The sequence below is a fragment of the Penicillium bovifimosum genome, assembly GCF_028826915.1.
Source record: "Penicillium bovifimosum strain IBT 22155 chromosome Unknown utg000006l_segment0_segment0, whole genome shotgun sequence".
Lineage (NCBI taxonomy): Eukaryota > Fungi > Ascomycota > Eurotiomycetes > Eurotiales > Aspergillaceae > Penicillium > Penicillium bovifimosum.
Window position 1 is genome coordinate 1,610,594 of NW_026622715.1, and position 15,600 is coordinate 1,626,193.

Here is a 15,600-nt window from a genome sequence, read left to right on the forward strand (position 1 = left end):
CTCATAAAAATGCAATTCATTATAATATGCAGCCATTGTTCTTGCCTAGTATGTATATGCAGCAAAAGGACTATACGAACAAGAATCATCACAAACAAAGGTACTTATCGTGACCAAAATCTCAAGATGCATCATGCGACTCTTGCGGTTTGGGGCTCGCAATGCGAAGCCATTCTCCGTTGAACGCATTGATGAGCCAGCTCGAAAGACCTTGACTAACGATTAGCCACGTAGAACCGGAGGACGAGAGCGAGATGGACTTACGTTCATAAACAAGCGCATGCGCGCTGTGAAATTGTATACTGTGATCCGAGTCAGGGAAGACCTGCATATCGTAGTTGTCGATGTTCTGCAAGTCCAGTTTATCGATCAAGACAAGGGTGTTTTGGAGATGCACATTGTCGTCAGCGACGCCGTGCATAATCAAGAATCGAACATTCTGGCTCAATGCCGTGACATCGCTGATGGAGGCATTCAAATACCCTTGCGGGTTGTGTGCGGGAGTGTGCATATAACGTTCGGTATAGATGGAATCTATCGAGTAGGGATCAGTAAAACGGCCTTGACAATAAGAATCTGAATAGGCTTACCATAGAACCTCCAGTCAGTCACCGGTGCCACAGCCATGCCGTATTGGAAGGTCTCGCCTGCATCTTGTTCGAGCACCTTCAGGGTCATGTAACCACCATAACTCCATCCCCAGATTGCCATGCGGGTTTCATCCACGTAGTCCTTGCTGCCCCAGATCTTGGCGGTTTCGATCTGATCACGAGCTTCGTAATGACCGATATTACCACGGACGATGCACCGAGCTTTTCTCCCAATGAATCCCGTTCCGCGGCCATCCACGGTGACGACGATGTAGCCCAGGCTCGAGGCGATATAGGTTTGGAAGTCAACCGTGAACTTACGATCGACCGTCTGCGAACCGGGCCCGCCATACAAGAAGAAAAGCACGGGGTATTTCTTTGCAGGGTTGAAATTCGGAGGGCGGCGCTCCACAACCTGGAGAGTGTAACCATCAATGGTCACATTGGTATACACCTGCTCTGGAAGAGCATGATCTCTGACCATTTTCGTGAGCTTAGGGTTCTTCTCGATGTCGTTGATAAATTTGATCTCGTCGTCTTGGGTGCTGATCACGGATTGCCACGGCACTTCCGGGCCCTTATAGCTGAGTAGGCCATAGCCGCCTCCATTAGAGAATGAAACATCGTAATAACCTGGCTTGGAGGTATCCGTCAGAGCTCGGAGATTAGAGCCGTCCAGTTTGACTGAGTATACGTGACGCTGAGTCGGGGCCTCCTTCGTACCAACGAAGTATACCTCGCCCTTCTTCAAGTCCACAGCGGACGGCGCCTTGACGACTTCCCATTCGCCCTTGGTCAACATCACAGGCTCCGGGTTGTCAAACGGCGTGAAATAAGCCAGGTGATCGAACCCTTCATGAATCACAGTGTCAATATAACCGTCGTGTGGCCGGCCATTTTCAGGGTCAGCGGGGACAACACGAGTCGACTGTGAAGGCTCAACCCAACCGCCGTCAAGAGCTGCGACATCATCTGACCGAACCAGTTTGCCAGTTCTGGCCTTGGTGTCCATCACGAAGATCTTCACAACATCGCTCTCGCGGTTTGTCTCTCGAACTAACACCTTGCCCTTCGACGCCCAAACAACTTCGATGATAATCCTTTCATCGTCACTGAAATCTTCAGGCATGTCAAATGAAAAGGTTTCATTTTTCTCTACATCATAGAAGCGCAGACTGACGATCGGGTTCGGGCTGCCGGGCTTGGGGTACTTGATCTGCCTGACTTCCGGGTACTTCTCAAGTCCAGGCAGCGGCTTTGTGCCCGATGGTCGCGAGAGGAAATACTGAATAGGATATTCAGGAACCGCTGACTCGTTGGTTCGCAGGAAGGCGACAAACTTCCCGTCACCGGACCACCAAGTGCCAGAGTTGCCTGCAATAACTTCTTCCTCGTATACCCAGTCCGGAACACCATAGAAGAGGTCCTTGCCACCATCCTTGGTGATGGGAGTGACTTCCGACGAGGAGAGATTGCGCAAATACAGATTGTTCTGACGAACAAAAACCACCGCCTCAGAGGTGGGCGACCACGTCGCAAGCTGTACACGTCCGCTCAGGTTCCCAGGATCTAGCGGCTCAGCCTCTTGCGTCGCCACATCGAAGACCCAATATTTGCCAAAGAACGAGTGTCTCCAGTTGGACTGAATGTCAGTCATGACCAATACCTTTTTCATATCAGGGCTTGGCCATGTCTTGACTGGAACCAAGGCTTCATCGTTAAACCAGATGTACCTCTTCTTCATCAATACTCTGGCCTCTTGATTCTTGGAGTCTTTCTCGCTATTGCGAATGTCTTCCACCCGCAGGTAGGCGTCCTGCTTCTCGCCTCTCTCGACCAAAAGACCATCTTCGCCGTTCGGTCCCGCAATCCAGGATATCTCGTGGGTCTTCGGATTCCAGGCACCCGTCAAGACTTGATCGAGTGTCACTGGATTTGCGGAGCTCGTATCAACAGTGGTCACAGGGTTTGCGGAACTCGTATCAACGGTCGACACATCTGGCTCGAGATCCAAAACAGGCGCGGGCACACTCGATACAGTCGCACTTGTCTCAGCCGAGGATACTGCGGCATTAGGTCGTGACTGCGTGAGGAACAGCACGAAGGCAAGGGCCCAGCCACCCACGCAAAGCGCTACCAGTCCCCAAACAATATGGCGCAGACGACTTGGCGAGCCCGTCTTTTTACCGGAGATAAGAGGCTCCTCCGACCCAGTCCCTGCTCCATCTTCCATGTCCCGGTATCGTTCCTCGTCCCCTTCCCCGGCTATCAAGCCCCTGTGCTTCTCCATGAACGCTGCCGAGGCAATCGAAAGGCCCGAGTCGGTGGATGATTGTGAGGCGAAGGAATCCCTCCGTTGTGGAGTTGGCCTTACGGACTCTGAGTTCCCTTCGTCTTCGAAAGCCCCCATGGTGGCGGTTCGGAGTTCACGGGCGGAGCTCACGACCCCGATCGTCGATCCCTTATCGCCAGCAATTCGAGGCAGATAAGCGCCAGCAATGGCTGTCCCGTTGACAGCAGGTATATGGATATAACCAGATACTGGTGCAATATATATAAATCCAAAGGATAATCGCCCAATTCCAAGATGATGTGAGAGTTGACCTTCCAAATGTCGGGGCCCTGGGGATGTTGTGAGACTTGGCGGGCCGTGGCCATCGTCTTGGCGTGGACAAAGAGCCGCCTATTCATGTCTTTAGCTCCATTTTATTCATATCCCTGGTTTCCGCTGCTGGCAAGAAGTCGGCTGTCTAACATGCTGGCTAGTTAGTAACAAAGACCATACTATTACGAACATTTTGGCTTGTTCCAGATGCCTTGATTGGTCTTCTACATAGTGGAGAGGGGAACGCTCAAGGCTGTGTGCTCTGAGGCACACGGGTCGATTCAGCAGATACCACCTAGCATAGACATCGGACCAGAGGTAGCAAAGAGGTTGGGCGCTTGCGCACTGTCGCACAAGCAGTCAAATATGGATAGTTATGAGATGTGTACCTAGGAGTGTGTCTGTCAACTAAAGGCTACCTCGCGACTATATCTTCAGCCCAACACTGCTAACATAACCTAGGAACGCTCACGTGAAAACCAAAGGAGTGGACAGGGGAAGCATGCCTGTAGGGGGAGGTCACTGGACACCTCCCCACTACACTACCTAGGTACTCGGGCAACTTCGATATATATTTCTAAGCCGGGTTGTGGAGGTCGTACCTAAAGGTAGGTACCTATGATCTTCTATTCCAAAAAATCGTACGAGCGGGACATTTCTTAAAAGCCCCAATGGATGGAGACACCTAAGGTACGAAGGTGGTAGTTCATGAGGCCAACCTAGAGCTAAAGAGACTGCACACGAAGTATGATTAGATGGTGTGAGGTGCCACGGGCATGCCATGAAAACTCTCATGTCAAACTCGAGCCCTAGGTAATTGGGAAAGCATCCTACTCACAATCATCTTACGACATGAATCGGACCTATAATGGAGCCCAATCTACAAGATAACGACACAAATAGTGTACACAGGTCCACAAATGATTCTATGCAGGAACGGGATATTTTTTAATTACTCGTCGCGACAAATTCGCTTTCCATCATACAGCTCACATCAGCGGCCGCCTGAGGGCGTTTACCGCGAGAGAGCAATGTCATCAATTCTCATGATCATCTTCACCGTCTCCGCAGCCAATTCAATTGCGCTTGTGCTGACCAGCAAGGGCTGGAGAATATTCTCCTCCGTGATATCGTCCTTCACGCCACCGCTGCGAATGGAAACGCCAGCGTTGTGCTGGCCCTGAGCGTGGCGGTGACGGAGCTCAGTCACGACCTTGATAGAGTTGAGACCGGCGTTTTCCGCGAGAGTGGTGGGGATGACCTCCATGGCATCAGCGAAGGCCTTGAAGCAGATAGACTCGGTGCCCGTGAGCTCACGAGCGCGCATGGCAAGTGTGTGGGCGACCTCGATCTCGGGAGCACCGCCACCTGCAATCATAGCGCGCTTCTTGACGAGGCAGCGGATGACACACAGGGCATCGTGCAAAGAGCGCTCGGCCTCATCGAGAATCAGGCTGTTAGCGCCGCGGGCAACGATAGAGACAGTCTGGTTGTGGGCGACAAGAGGAGCCTTGATACCGGTGATCTTGACGTAACGGGCGCCGGAGGCCTGGACTTCCTCAACGAGGTCGGCGGTACCGAGCTTGTCCTCGGTGAAAGAGTCGACGTTGGCGACGGGCTTGCAGCCGAGACTCTTGCACAGGAACTCAACCTCATCACGCTCGATATCCTTGATGGCGAGAATCTTGAGGCGGGAGAGGAAGTGCAGGGAGAGTTCGTTCACGGCATCACGGAGGATGGACTTCTGGATCAAAAGGACGTTACACTTGGTCTTCTGAATCTTCTTGACCATGTTGAGCATGTATTGACGCTCCTCCTTTAGGATCTTGTCCATCTGGCGGTAGTCGTTCACCACGATTTGGTTCTCCATCTAATAGATCATCAGTCGTTGTCACAGGAATAGAGTTCGAAGGTCCCAGAAACACATACATCTGGCTTAGGCGGGCTCAGTTGGAACTGAATGAGTCCTATCCGTGCCTTCTCGATTCTTGTAGGGCCACCGCTGCTCTTGATCACGGGCTGGTTGAGGACTACACCGTCAACCATTTCGCTGTCCTCAATTGTGCCGCCAACCTTCTTCACAATACGGATGTTGCGCAAATCAACGTTCTCAGCCGTCTTCGGGTCGCAAACCTTCAGGACAGAGTCGACAGCCATTGGGCCCAGAAGTCCGGAGTGCTGTGACACAATCTTGGAGGAGAGTGAAGTAGAGGCGGCTTGGAGGAGGGTGGAGCGGTCGGAAAGGTTGATAGGACGGGACATGTTGTGGAGGATCTCAACGGCAGCACCAGCGGCTCTCTGGAAAGACTCCGAGATAACAGTGGGGTGAATGCCCTTGGACAGCAATTTCTCGGCGGCGCCGAGCAGACTGCCAGCAATAACAACTACTGACGTCGTTCCATCACCAGCTTCAACATCCTGCGCCGCACTCAAATCGACGAGCATACGAGCAGCAGGGTGCATTACACTCATATCCTTCAGCATGGTGTTTCCATCGTTGGTCTGCGGGGGTCAGTTTGGGGTCCGGGTGGTTCGAAGAAACGTAGGCTGCGTACAATAATGGTCTTTCCCTTGGCCGTTTGGATCTGTCGATACATTAGCATCCTACTAGAGTGGAAATGAATATCGAAATCAACTTACCATCTTATCCATACCCCTGGGTCCCAACGACTATATTCCTGTTAGCCCCTCATCTAGGTGTTTGCAGATGGTCTGGACACGCGTACTGTGCGAATGGCATCGGAGACAGCTACAAATCTGTTAGCAAGAGCACCACTAGGACCAAGATGATATACATACCCCGAGCAGCGAGAATGTTGGACGCCCGCACGGCCATCGGCTTCTCCTTGTCCTGTATGCAATCAGAATCAGCGGCCCACACAGATCGATTCGAGGCCTCGCACCTTGAAGGCATTGTTGCCGGCGGCTCCGTGTGATACTGCGGCGGCCATTTTGAATATCGATTTTCAAAATGAACCTTTAAAAATGAGTGAAAGGGGATAGCGGAGTTGTTGTGGTGGAGGACACACAGGAAATTCTGCGAGGTTCTGGGGCGGTGATGAAGCTTGGCACCTGATTAGTGAGGCTAGCTCGACTACCGCAGCTCTGCTACATCACCGTCCTTCAATCACCTTATCTATCCTCCTTCAATTTACAACTGCTTGGAAAACACGTCGAGTCTGTTCCTCACCAAAAGCCGTTGATTTATTGTTTGCTTGGACCTCTCGTTGGACCCTTATTTAGCTCGGCCTTGGGCTGTCAACACCTTTCATCATGCCTAGCGCCACGGGTCAGAACTGGGAGAAGTACAAGAAGAACTTCGCAGATGACGACGAACCAGAGAAGAAAATTGTACCTCTTACAGATGAGTGAGTGGCTTTTATTGCGTTTCTGATGCGATCCGCGCAAAGCTCGATGGCAGTGACTGACGTTCCAATTCAGAGACATTGCAGTACTCAAGACCTACGGAGCCGCACCTTACGCGAACGCGCTGAAGAAGCTCGAAAAAGATATCAAGGACAAGCAGAACAGCGTGAATGAGAAGATCGGCGTCAAGGTAATATCTTGTCTAGCTCTTTTCTGCCCCTTGGAACAAACGGAGCTCACACCTTTACCAGGAATCCGACACCGGTCTTGCACCTCCACACCTCTGGGATGTTGCTGCCGATCGACAACGCATGGCGGAGGAACAGCCGCTACAAGTCGCCAGGTGCACAAAGATTATCCAGGATGAGAAGGACTCGGACAAGAGCAAATATGTGATCAATGTCAAGCAAATTGCCAAGTTTGTCGTCAACCTAGGAGAGCGTGTGAGTCCGACGGATATCGAGGAAGGCATGAGAGTTGGGTAAGTTCTATATTGGCTTATGCACCATTTCTATGCGCTGACAAGCTGTATAGTGTCGACCGGAATAAGTACCAGATCATGCTGCCCTTGCCGCCGAAGATCGACCCCAGCGTGACGATGATGACTGTTGAGGATAAGCCCGATGTGACATACGGCGATGTCGGTGGATGCAAAGAACAGATTGAGAAACTACGAGAAGTTGTCGAGATGCCCTTGCTATCACCAGAGCGTTTCGTGAACCTTGGTATCGACCCGCCCAAGGGTGCTCTGCTTTACGGACCTCCCGGAACCGGCAAGACTCTTTGCGCCCGTGCAGTCGCCAATCGAACGGATGCTACATTTATCCGTGTCATTGGTAGTGAATTGGTGCAGAAGTACGTTGGTGAGGGCGCTCGGATGGTTCGTGAGCTCTTCGAGATGGCACGCACCAAGAAAGCATGCATCATCTTCTTCGACGAGATTGATGCCGTCGGTGGTGCACGTTTCGATGACGGTGCTGGTGGTGATAATGAAGTGCAGCGAACCATGTTGGAACTGATCACCCAATTGGATGGTTTCGACTCTCGTGGCAACATCAAGGTCATGTTCGCTACTAACCGTCCGTCCACACTTGACCCTGCCCTGATGCGTCCTGGCCGTATCGATCGTAAGATTGAGTTCTCTCTGCCGGATGTCGAGGGCCGTGCCAACATTCTCCGAATCCACGCCAAGAGTATGTCGGTCGAGCGAGACATCCGTTGGGAGCTCATCTCGCGATTGTGCCCCAATGCTACTGGCGCTGAACTTCGCAGTGTGGCGACTGAGGCGGGTATGTTCGCTATTCGCGCTCGTCGCAAGGTAGCCACAGAGAAGGACTTCTTGACATCTGTGGAGAAGGTGATCAAGGGCAACCTCAAGTTCAACTCGACGGCAACATACATGCAGTACAATTAGATATCCCGACTTACTCGGATTCTGGATGGGATGTACGATCACTATTATTTGTTATGTGGAGTTCGTTCCTGGTCAATGCATTATAATCTCAATCAAGTTTCTGCCTCTACGCTGTGCCATGCACCATAACTAAGAGGTCCTCCAGGGCACTCTCGTCATATATCACCTGTTCGACCACACATGCGGCACCACTTCGCTCTACAACTCCACTAAATATATGAACTGGCAACTGTATGGATTGGTACAAGGAACTGTGGGACTCGGAATCACATATGTAATGCGTAGATACTCGTTGAATGAGTTTCAGGTCCAAGACCCCAGATTTTTGTATTAGCGGGATTCTTCAGCCCTCTCTTGCAACTCTTACCGTATCCTTCCGGTAGCCAGTACAGGCCGGCAAAATAATCACGGGCACATGCCATCTGGCCAATCACGGACGGCCGGCTGCCCGAGGTTGATTTTCATTGCGCAGCCTCTGATTGGCCTGTTCGGCCCCGGTCTCCCCCGTCGGCAACTGTGAGAATGTTTATGTCAGCGTCAAACTGCCAACCGCATCCCGGACCAGATGAAAGTACTGTCCTGGAAGGAGTTCGCTATTCCACAATCTCCCCTCTTTGCTAAGCACCTGTCACCGACCCTTGGTGTCTCGTTATTCTTCTTGGTTCATTAGGGAAACCCAATTCCTTCTTGATCCATCATGAGCTCCATGAGCCTGCGGAGCCTAGCTCCGGCATCCAAGGTGAGTGCAACGATTTTCGGCTCGTCCGCAACATCTGCAACATGCTGATTGTTCAATCCAACTAGATTTCCCGCGCTTTGAGGGACCAGAGACGTCTTTTCTCGTCATCACGGCCCGCAGGTACGATTCTCGAATTGCCAACTCTCAAACGCACTGCTAATACCTATCGCGCTAGCCCGGATCTTCGCCAACCAGCCTTTGCGCGCTAAGGAGTCCAGTGGTTACTTGACCGATAAGTACCCTATCATCGTAAGTCAAACGATGCTTCTCTCTACCATAAACACGTTTGAGTCTAATTCGCACAGGATCACGAGTACGATGCCGTCGTTGTGGGTGCCGGTGGTGCCGGTCTCCGCGCTGCCTTCGGTCTTGCCGAAGCTGGATTCAAGACTGCTTGTGTTTCTAAGCTCTTCCCCACGAGAAGTCACACTGTCGCTGCCCAGGGTGGTATCAACGCTGCCCTTGGAAAGTAAGTTTCTTCCCTGGAGCGGAAGCGAAATTGGCATCTAATTGGATTTTTAGCATGCACGAGGATGACTGGAGATGGCACATGTACGACACCGTGAAGGGTTCCGATTGGCTCGGTGACCAGGACGCTATTCACTACATGACCCGCGAGGCTCCCGCCAGTGTTCGCGAGCTTGAGGGTTACGGATGCCCCTTCTCCCGTACCGAGGATGGACGTATCTACCAGCGTGCTTTCGGTGGTCAGTCTAAGGAATACGGAAAGGGTGGTCAGGCCTACCGTTGCGCCGCCGCTGCTGACCGTACCGGCCACGCTCTTCTTCACACTCTCTACGGACAGTCCCTCCGCCACAACACCAACTACTTCATCGAGTACTTCGCCCTTGATCTTCTGATGGAAGATGGTGAGTGCCGTGGTATCATTGCCTACAACCAGGAGGATGGTACGCTGCACCGTTTCAAGGCTCACCACACCGTTCTTGCCACCGGTGGTTACGGACGTGCCTACTTCTCTTGCACTTCCGCCCACACTTGCACTGGTGACGGTATGGCTATGGTCGCTCGTGCCGGTCTCCCTAACCAGGATCTGGAGTTCGTTCAGTTCCACCCCACCGGTATCTACGGTGCCGGTTGCTTGATCACCGAGGGCTCCCGTGGTGAGGGTGGTTACCTGCTCAACTCCGAGGGTGAGCGTTTCATGGAGCGTTACGCTCCTACTGCCAAGGATCTTGCCTCTCGTGACGTTGTCTCCCGCTCTATGACTCTGGAGATCCGTGAGGGCCGTGGTGTCGGTCCCGAGAAGGACCACATCTACCTGCAGCTCAGCCACTTGCCCGCTGAGCTCCTGCACGAGCGTCTGCCCGGTATTTCCGAGACCGCCTCCATTTTCGCCGGTGTCGATGTCACCAAGCAGCCCATCCCTGTCCTGCCTACTGTCCACTACAACATGGGTGGTATCCCCACCAAGTACACTGGTGAGGTTTTGGATGTTGATGAGAACGGCAAGGAGAAGATTGTTCCTGGTCTGTACGCTTGCGGTGAGGCCGCCTGTGTGTCTGTCCACGGTGCTAACCGTCTGGGTGCCAACTCCCTCCTCGATCTGATTGTTTTCGGTCGCGCTGTCTCTCACCGTGTCCGTGACACTGCCACTCCCGGCAAGCCCCACAAGGAGCTCGCTTCCGATGCTGGTGCCCAGTCCATTAAGGATCTTGACTTCGCCCGTACCGCCGAGGGACCCAAGTCCACCTTCGAGGTTCGCAATGCTATGCAGAAGACCATGCAGACTGATGTCAGCGTCTTCCGTACCCAGGAGAGCTTGGACGAGGGTGTTGAGAAGATCACCGCTGTTGACCAGCTGTACGCCCAGGTCGGCACCAAGGATCGCAGCATGATCTGGAACTCTGACTTGGTTGAGACCCTTGAGCTCCGCAACTTGCTCACTTGCGCGTACGTATCGTCCCGATGAACTTCACATATGACTGCTTTGCTAACACATCTCTCACAGTACCCAAACCGCCGCTTCCGCTGCCGCCCGTAAGGAGTCTCGTGGCGCTCACGCCCGCGAGGATTACCCCGACCGTGATGACGAGAAGTGGATGAAGCACACTCTCTCTTGGCAGAAGAAGCCCCACGGCGAAGTCAAGCTTGGCTACCGTGCTGTTGAGGCCAACACCTTGGATGCGAACGAGTGCAAGCCCGTTCCTCCTTTCAAGCGTACCTACTAAGCTCGCTCGTCTTGGAGACTTGTGAGAGAATACGAAGGATACCACGGAGTTGTTTCAGATGGAGGATCGGACGCCACTCTCCCGGCCTCGAACGGTTTCGAGGTGGAACTAGGGCTTGTGGCGTCTTAAAGGCCCATCTATGAAAAGACCATTTTGTTTTGTTAACTGTCATACTTATCATCCTGTATAGCCATATTTTTCCTTTATCTTCACAGGCGAAGAGTTGGTGTACTGAGTGCTTTCCCCTCAGTTTGTCTCATATGGATTTATTTTTTTTCATAATATTTTTACCTTCTCATCTATCTTACTAAGTATTCACCAGGGCTACCTTCTGTGATGAGCCAGTATGTGGCACTTCTTTGTCCTCGACATTGTTCTCGACCTTGTCCTCAACCGTTTTCCTTTGTCGTGAGAGGCTAGAGCGGCGGCCTCAGCGGACCAACTCGACAAAGAGACCACGCTAGCCCCTTCCAGTCTCATCTCGAGTTCTGATTCAATCAAGCCAGCCGAGTCTGATGTTGCCCATGCCTGCTTTCTTTGTAGCAATAGTCCAAATCAAATATGTCCCACCAAAGACTGCATGGATGTACTGACACGAGTCAAAGACCCTATGCCGAAGTTTCACTGGCGACAGTTCTATTATTGGCATGTCTATGTCTTATCAGACCAGGACCAGTCCCGCCAAACAAAGAAAGCTGCACTTGGCCCCCTTTCAGAAACAGGGTCATGACCCCTCTCCAACGAAGCACGAATGCCACTTGCAAGAATATCTGCGGAGGGTCATGGCCGACTCTTCCATCGTCCTCTGTTGTCATTCTGCTGGCAGATCTCCAAGTCTCGGTGTCTGTGGAGTGAATGAGATACACAGTCGTTCGAGTCTGTGCAATCCGGCACCAGCGCTGTACGTCTCCCGAGCTAGTGAATGATATTCGACCAAGTCGGTGTTCCAGATGGAGCCCCTTTCCCCTCGGGCGCTTAACGATTGCCCCGTAGGCAAGCAGTGGTATGTCTGCACGGCAGGCGACTTCCATGGATGCTGCTCAACCGATCCGTGTACATCGGGCGTTTGTCCAGACTTCGACCCCGACGACAATGGTGATAGCTCGAGTCCCTTGACGGAGCTTACGGATCTGGTGCTAACAAAAACTGCGCCAGGCCCTATGGTGCCCGACGTACCTCCCAGGACCACGACTACTTCTGTGGCAGCTCTGCCTGAATCTACCTCTGCGGATACGACGGCCTCTGCGTCTTCCCCAATAGTGTCCTCGACTAGCTCCGAAATAGCAGCAGGTTCGGTGGCACCCTTACCCTTGGAGGAAACCCCGGCCTCAGAGACATCCACACCTACACTCCCAGTCACAAGCGAGGCTTTGGATGTTCCTACAAGTTCTGACACATCTATTGTCACAGGAGCTACAACGGGTGCCACAGCGGCGTCTTCCGTCCTTGCCGCCAGCAATGGAATCGCATCTCCATCCAGCACTCCATCCGACACCCCAAGCACCGCATCGTCAAATCTAGGCGCAATAATTGGCGGCGTAGTCGGTGGCGTCGGGGCCTTGATAATATGCGCCATCATTGTCTTCTGCTGCTGCCGCCGGAAGAAGAAAACCGGGAAATACTCAAGCCTCGCATGGTACCCATCCAAAGCCCGAAAAGAGCGAGCAACCGCATCAGAGATGAAAGGCCCCATATCACCATCCGACAGCGAAGCAAACAGTAAGAAAAGTCCATCATAACCAAGACAACATAACAGTAACTAACCGCCCAACCTAGCCTCCTCCTTCTCCCCGTTCACGAACAGCACTAGACCCAATACCCTTCTATCCCCCGATCTAACCCTCAGCAACTCCTCAACAACAAACCTAAGCACCCACTCCTCCCCTAGCAAAAAGCCCCTAATCCCCCCAACACCGCCACACACAAACGAGCTCTTCGCCTCCGTCCCACCGCGCCAGGGCTTCACCCCGGAACTCCCAGACACAGGCTTTTACCGCGTCCGCGCCGAACTAGCCTCTCACGCCCCAAGCGAGCTAATAAACCTCCCAATGGAGCGCCGCCGACAACAGAACATAATCAAGAACCGACCCGGTCCGAGGTCCTGGGAATCGCCCGCCCTAACGCCTAACAGCCAAACAAGCCAAAGCCCTCCCCTGAGTATAGGGAACAGTACCAGCACAGCCCACAGCCGCAGCCAGAGCGATAGCACCCAGCCAAACAGCCAGAGTGGACGCGTTGTGACGGCCGAGGGCGTCGTACTGGGCGCAAATCTGGATCGGTATTCTACTGGGCTTGAAATTGGGGAGCGGGTGAGGGAGGAGAGGGAGGCGGGGGGTAGAGAGCGTGGTCCTGAGCATGTTATGAGTTTCATGCAGTATGCTGAGAGGCCTGAGCGGGATGGGCTCGGGATTGCGATGGGTGGGCAGAATTCTGGTGGTTCTGCTGGTGAAGAGAGTGTGTCTAGAGTTCGGAGGAGGCCGGTAGAGAGGAGTTTGCAGGATGAGATTGTTGCTGTGGAGGGGGAGGGGGATGTGCCGCCAGCTTATGAGGCTGAAGAAGGGGGGTCGGGGGATCTTAAGTCTCCGTCTGGGAGGATGGGGATGAGTATGAGGGGTGGTTGAGAATTGGTTTCGGTGATGCGTCGAGTTAGGGATCGATTCTCTTTCTCTTTTCTGTTGTTTCTTCTTTATGTTGATACGGTGTATGATATTCCCTCCAGTTTTCTCCATGTTCATCCGATGATAAGTCAATTCATATATTCATTTTTGTCTAACCGAAATCCTACCATTTCTTCCCTATCATATTATCGTACCCAAAGAGAAAAAAAGCAGTCTATAGCAACTTCTTCAACACACCAGTCTGCTCCAAAACAGCACGCTTGCTAGTTCCGCCAATAGCATCCTTGAGCTCAACAGCACGCTCATAATCAAGACAAGCCTGGACATCAGCGTCGAAGCGCGAGTCCACCTCCTGCAGTTGCTGCAAAGACAGTGTGTCCATAGGCACATTGGTGTTCTCAGCGAGAGCAACGACACGACCGGAGATGTGGTGTCCCTCGCGGAAGGGAACGCCCTTGCGGACGAGGTAGTCGGCAATCTCGGTAGCCAGCATCTCGGGCGCCAGGGCGGCAATCATCTTCTCCGGGATCACGGTGAGGGTGGAGAGAACACCGGTGGCGATCTGGATGCTGTCACTGACAGTCTTGATGTGGTCGAGCATGGGCTCGACACTCTCCTGCAGGTCCTTGTTGTATGTAGTGGGTAGGCCCTTGATAGTGCACATCAAGCCGGCCATTTGGCCGAAGGCACGACCGGCCTTGCCGCGGAGCAGCTCCAGGCTGTCTGATTTGGGTCAGTATTTCTTTCGCTCTTGCCAGTTCCAGTCCACAAAGATGGAAGTGATACTAACCTGCGTTCTTCTTCTGAGGCATAAGAGACGATCCAGTAGAATAAGCATCCGACAAACGGACAAACCCAAACTCCAAACTACTGTAAATGATCAGATCCTCAGCCCAGCGAGAAATCTTCAACATAAACGAGCTACCCCACTGCATAGTCTCCATAGCAAAATCACGATCCGCTACAGCGTTCATGGAGTTATACAGCAAACCCTCGAAGCCAAGCTCCTTAGCCATAGCCTCGCGATCAATATTGAAGCAGTTACCCGCCAGCGCACCGGTACCCAACGGACTCTTGTTAACACGACGAATAACTTCACGCAGACGCTCAAGCTCACTAGCAAACGCAGTAGCATGCGAGAGAATCCAGTGTGACCAGCGAACCGGCTGGGCCTTCTGCAAGTGCGTGTAACCGGGCATGAGGTAAGCGATATCATTCTCCGCGCGGGCAATGGAGACCTTAATCAGATCGGTCAGGTGGTTCTCGATGAGACGGAGCTCATCGCGGAGCCAGAGACGCATGTCCGTGGCGATCTGCTCGTTTCGCGAGCGGCCGGTGTGCAGTTTGCCGCCGATTTCCTTGCCGATTATCTCGCCGAGACGGCGCTCGTTGGCGGTGTGGATGTCTTCGTCGTTTTCTTTGGCGACGAAGGTGTTGGTTTCCCATTCTTGGGCGATTTGCTTGAAGCCGCGCTCGATCTCGGCGAATTCTTGCTTGGTTAGGAGGCCGGAGTTGGTGTTGGCACGGGCGAAGGCAATTGAGCCGGCGATGTCTTGTTTCCAGAAGACACGGTCGTAGGGGAGTGATGTGTTGTATTGCACCATTAGGGGGTCAAGGCCCTCTGTTGTTTTTTTTTGGTGAGTCAGTGGGTTCTGTTGGGATTCATGGGGAGATAAGGGTCTTACGGGTGAATCGACCTCCCCAGAGCATGTTCTCGGCGACGCCTTTGGGGTTACTCATTTTGGATGCTGGGAGATTATTCAATGGCTTGGATAATGAGAGGTAGTTGGGAGATTGGGAGTTGAAGTTGTGCCCCTGCTTGAGGAATCATCGGCAGCCACTCATACGCTAAGCCCGATTAGGTATTATCTGGGGTTTTACTATGACTCACTTCTCTTAATATCCACACTCGGGCGACACTCGGATATTCTAATTTCTACCTCCTGTCCTGTGGTATAGTGGGTTATCGTTCTCCTTCTCAATGGAAGCGATCAGGGCTAACAACTTCTGTGGCTCTGCAATGATGAAAATGACTCTATACTATGAACACAGCCACAGGCTGCTGACAGGCATATTGAC

General features: G+C 52.7%; 6 protein-coding genes across 6 annotated transcripts; 3 read left to right on the forward strand and 3 right to left on the reverse strand.

The window, feature by feature from the left end:
- Nucleotides 1–121: 121 nt before the first annotated feature.
- dapB (dipeptidyl aminopeptidase dapB) lies at nt 122–3,000 on the reverse strand (the record flags this gene model as incomplete). The annotated part of the gene is made up of 3 exons (XM_056668998.1): nt 122–210; nt 265–534; nt 591–3,000. 3 exons carry the CDS (start codon nt 2,998–3,000, stop codon nt 122–124), a joined length of 2,769 nt encoding a protein of 922 aa, XP_056518828.1.
- A 1,210-nt stretch (nt 3,001–4,210) lies between these two features.
- Nucleotides 4,211–6,146, reverse strand: N7515_008255 (chaperonin-containing T-complex subunit CCT4; the record flags this gene model as incomplete). Its single annotated transcript, XM_056668999.1, has 7 exons — nt 4,211–5,065; nt 5,125–5,697; nt 5,751–5,780; nt 5,836–5,865; nt 5,922–5,944; nt 5,995–6,046; nt 6,099–6,146. 7 exons carry the CDS (start codon nt 6,144–6,146, stop codon nt 4,211–4,213), a joined length of 1,611 nt encoding a protein of 536 aa, XP_056518829.1.
- A 322-nt stretch (nt 6,147–6,468) lies between these two features.
- Nucleotides 6,469–7,975, forward strand: rpt1 (proteasome regulatory particle base subunit RPT1; the record flags this gene model as incomplete). Its single annotated transcript, XM_056669000.1, has 4 exons — nt 6,469–6,563; nt 6,637–6,751; nt 6,813–7,042; nt 7,096–7,975. The coding sequence occupies 4 exons, from the start codon at nt 6,469–6,471 to the stop codon at nt 7,973–7,975; spliced, it is 1,320 nt and encodes a 439-aa protein (XP_056518830.1).
- A 697-nt stretch (nt 7,976–8,672) lies between these two features.
- On the forward strand, nt 8,673–10,903 carry N7515_008257 (Succinate dehydrogenase subunit Sdh1; the record flags this gene model as incomplete). Its single annotated transcript, XM_056669001.1, has 6 exons — nt 8,673–8,714; nt 8,780–8,834; nt 8,890–8,963; nt 9,020–9,183; nt 9,237–10,625; nt 10,684–10,903. The coding sequence occupies 6 exons, from the start codon at nt 8,673–8,675 to the stop codon at nt 10,901–10,903; spliced, it is 1,944 nt and encodes a 647-aa protein (XP_056518831.1).
- Nucleotides 10,904–11,853: 950 nt separating this feature from the next.
- On the forward strand, nt 11,854–13,524 carry N7515_008258 (uncharacterized protein; the record flags this gene model as incomplete). Its single annotated transcript, XM_056669002.1, has 2 exons — nt 11,854–12,622; nt 12,680–13,524. 2 exons carry the CDS (start codon nt 11,854–11,856, stop codon nt 13,522–13,524), a joined length of 1,614 nt encoding a protein of 537 aa, XP_056518832.1.
- A 211-nt stretch (nt 13,525–13,735) lies between these two features.
- N7515_008259 (argininosuccinate lyase ARG4) lies at nt 13,736–15,261 on the reverse strand (the record flags this gene model as incomplete). Its single annotated transcript, XM_056669003.1, has 3 exons — nt 13,736–14,244; nt 14,312–15,142; nt 15,207–15,261. The coding sequence occupies 3 exons, from the start codon at nt 15,259–15,261 to the stop codon at nt 13,736–13,738; spliced, it is 1,395 nt and encodes a 464-aa protein (XP_056518833.1).
- Between the last annotated feature and the right edge of the window lie 339 nt (nt 15,262–15,600).